At 43.4% G+C, this 3,088-nt stretch overlaps 1 protein-coding gene across 1 annotated transcript in view; it reads left to right on the plus strand.

Moving 5' to 3' along the window:
• LOC101860106 (alpha-amylase 1) overlaps positions 1-3,088 on the plus strand; it is a gene marked incomplete in the record, with an annotated part of 35,689 nt that overhangs the window by 1,438 nt on the left and 31,163 nt on the right. Inside the window, 1 exon segment of the mRNA XM_035970432.1 lies at positions 1,001-1,056. Coding sequence (XP_035826325.1) covers positions 1,001-1,056 — 56 coding nt within the window.

Genomic DNA, 3,088 nt, shown 5'->3' on the forward strand with positions numbered 1-3,088 from the left:
TCTCTCTCTCTCTCTCTCTCTCTCTCTCTCTCTCCGGTCTCCCCCCTCTCTCTCTCTGTTCCATTTCCCCTCTCAGCACCCACCTGCCCAATCGGTCGTCGACTGAACATTACGAAACTGTCTATTCTAATAAATAAGCACAACGTCTCACTGACGTAAACTGTGTGAAGACATGATCATACCTCTTTGCTTGTTTTAAAAGAGGCGCCCTGGGAGAGGGGTTATCCACAGCTTTCAAACATGAACCAATACTCTTTACCTTTTTCTGTCCGTGTCCGCTGTTGTTTGTCATGCAACATCTTAGCTGTTTACTTTCATTCGTTGATCATTCTGCAACAGTATTGGATAGTAGTCTTCAGTCTTTCTCTTTTTCGTTGTCCTCTCGAACTTCCCAAGACTTGTAGGCTTTAGTAATAATTTGTCCTTTCCATTCTCATGTCCTGGTTGAAGCAAATTATAGAAAACATCTTATCACGAATATAAGAAAACGACAGGCAAATTTCTTCGGACATACAATGAGAAAGAAGCATTAGAGAATATTGTAACAACAGGAACGTTTGATGGAAAGAGAGGCAGAGGCAGACAGAGGGAAAAGATACTGGACAAGATGACAACATGACTGGGAGCAGCAAGATCAACAGACACCATTCATGCTTTGAAAGACAGACGGAAGTGGAGGTCCATGATCGCCCACGCCAGTCGGCAAGGCACAGGATGATGATGATGATGATGATTCTCATGTACAGGTCGAATTACCTTCAGTTAATTGTTTCTTTTTGTTGCACCTAGGCCCTGGTTCTCCCATACGTTGTTCGGTCGTCCCTGTTAAAATTCCGACTTCCATTGCAAATCTTTTGCGAGCGCCGTAAAACCCTATACTACTACATACTATTGCAAACCTTTCTTGTCTTGAAGACTTTCTTCTGTGTTTGCTTTTGTCCTCCTCCAGACCTCGATCCCTTCTGAAAACATGGTTTTGCAAAACACAGACGTCCAGAGACCTTGGTGGGAGAGATATCAGGTGGTGAGCTACAAGCTGGTCAGTCGATCCGGCACGGAGGGAGAATTCAGGTCAATAGTTACATGTACTGTGGTTGTGGTGCAACAGTTTGTTTACTTAAATTGTAAAGATAACTAAAATATTTTCCCTCTTTCGCTTTCTCTTCCTCCTCCTCTTCCTCCTCCTCTTCCTCCTCCTCGTCCTCCTCCTCGTCCTCCTCCTCGTCCTCCTCGTCCTCCTCGTCCTCCTCCTCTTCTTCCTCGTCCTCCTCCTTTTCCTCCTCCTCCTCCTCCTCCTCCTCCCCTCTTCCTTCTCACCCCCCCCCTTTTTTTCTTTATAAGAATAAGAGATGTTGCATAGATTGTATGTGTATGACATTGCCAAGGATACAAGATTGCAGGTTGAATTTTAAGCAAGGGCAAATCAAGAAGGATTTTACTCTTTCGATCCCTGTTCCTTTCCCTTTTTAAATTTTCGTCGTTTATTGAACCGCTTCTGACTTCATGCTTCCTTACATTTTTTACTCTCTGCTTGTTTGTGATTTTTTTTTACCTTTCTCTTATTACAGTTAACATGTATGCTCTTTGCTCCAAATTCTAACACCCGCCCCTCTCCTCCACTCCCTTTCTCCCTCTGTTTCTTTTATCATTCCTTAAAAAACAATCCTAAATTGTGCTTCGTGCTTTCCACATAAGTGACAGATTTTTGTTTGGTTTTGTAGGAGCATGGTGGAGGAGTGTCATAAACAAGGAATTAGAATCTACCCTAATGTTGAACTCAAATTCATGGCCATGGGCGCTCCTGAAGGAGTGGGAACAGGAGGTAATTTATCATGTTGGAGTGCTTATCTTTAAATATTTCTTTATAATTTATATTCATACGTTGGTATGTAAGTGTGTGGGTGTATGCTTTTGTGCGCGCGCGCGCGCGCGCGCGCGCGTGTGTGTGTGTGTGTGTGTGTGTGTGTGTGTGTGTGTGTGTGTGTGTGTGCGTGCGTGCGTGCGTGCGTGTGTTTTTTTGTGTATGTGTGCGTCTGTGTGTGTTCGTACGTGTATGTGCGCGCTCGCGTGTGTTGTCACTGTGCGTATTTACGTATGAGTGTCTCTCTCTCTCTCTCTCTCTCTCTCTCTCTCTCTCTCTCTCTCTCTCTGTGTGTGTGTGTGTGTGTGTGTGTGTGTGTCATAGTATGTAGTTTGGTATGTGTGTGCGTGTATGTATGTACATGCGTATGCTTGTAAGATAGAAGCAGAGCAGGATAGAGAGTTAAAATATAGAGGAATAGACAGAAACAGAAATAAAGTACCCATTTACATCTTTCAGCGCTTACGCGCGTGCACTTGTGCGTGTGTTTGTATGACTGTCTATCTGTCTATTTCTTGGTAGATAGATAGATAGATAGATAAATAAATAAATAGCTGTTTTGAGAAAATGGAAGGTAAAGTTTTTGCCCCTTGTTCGATTTCTTTAAAAGACAAGGAGAGTTAACCAAACAAATATCTACACACCAATGAAACAAAACTTCTCCTATAGGTAGGGAAATGCCCACTTTTAGTGCAGGTCAAGATTTCTGGAAACCCCCGAAATCTGCGTTAGCCCACGTGTCCTTTTAAAAGCGACCATTATGAGTGTGTGCATAGTGCATAGGTCTGTCTTTCCATTTCCCATCTGTCCGAAAGGAACCCATTTCAACACTGCCTGGAACGTGACTTTCCCCGGAGTGCCATACTCCAGCGAGCATTTCTGCAAGATGACAGGCGAGGACTGTAGTGCGCCATGGGGGACCAATGCCACGCAGTTGAGAGACTGCGGGGGAACCATGAGTAAGACATTTGTGAGGCAGCGTGGTGGAATCAGGCTCTCGTCAATTTTTGGGATTGTAGAGTTAATGGTAGCATCTTAAAGACTGTTCACTTGTCTTTATTTGGAAGAAAAAAATATCCATTTATCTTGAATACAAGTCGAGATATTTGCGAATGAAGGAGGTGGGGGTCACCTGTTTTCAGAGGAAAAATTAGTGAGAAAATGGCCGCCAAAGATTAGTTAATTTTCTTAGCTTAGGAGTCCGTGGTAACTGAAAATGTACATTTT

Source organism: Aplysia californica, unplaced genomic scaffold (assembly GCF_000002075.1).
Source record: "Aplysia californica isolate F4 #8 unplaced genomic scaffold, AplCal3.0 scaffold00267, whole genome shotgun sequence".
NCBI classification, from domain to species: Eukaryota; Metazoa; Mollusca; class Gastropoda; order Aplysiida; family Aplysiidae; genus Aplysia; species Aplysia californica.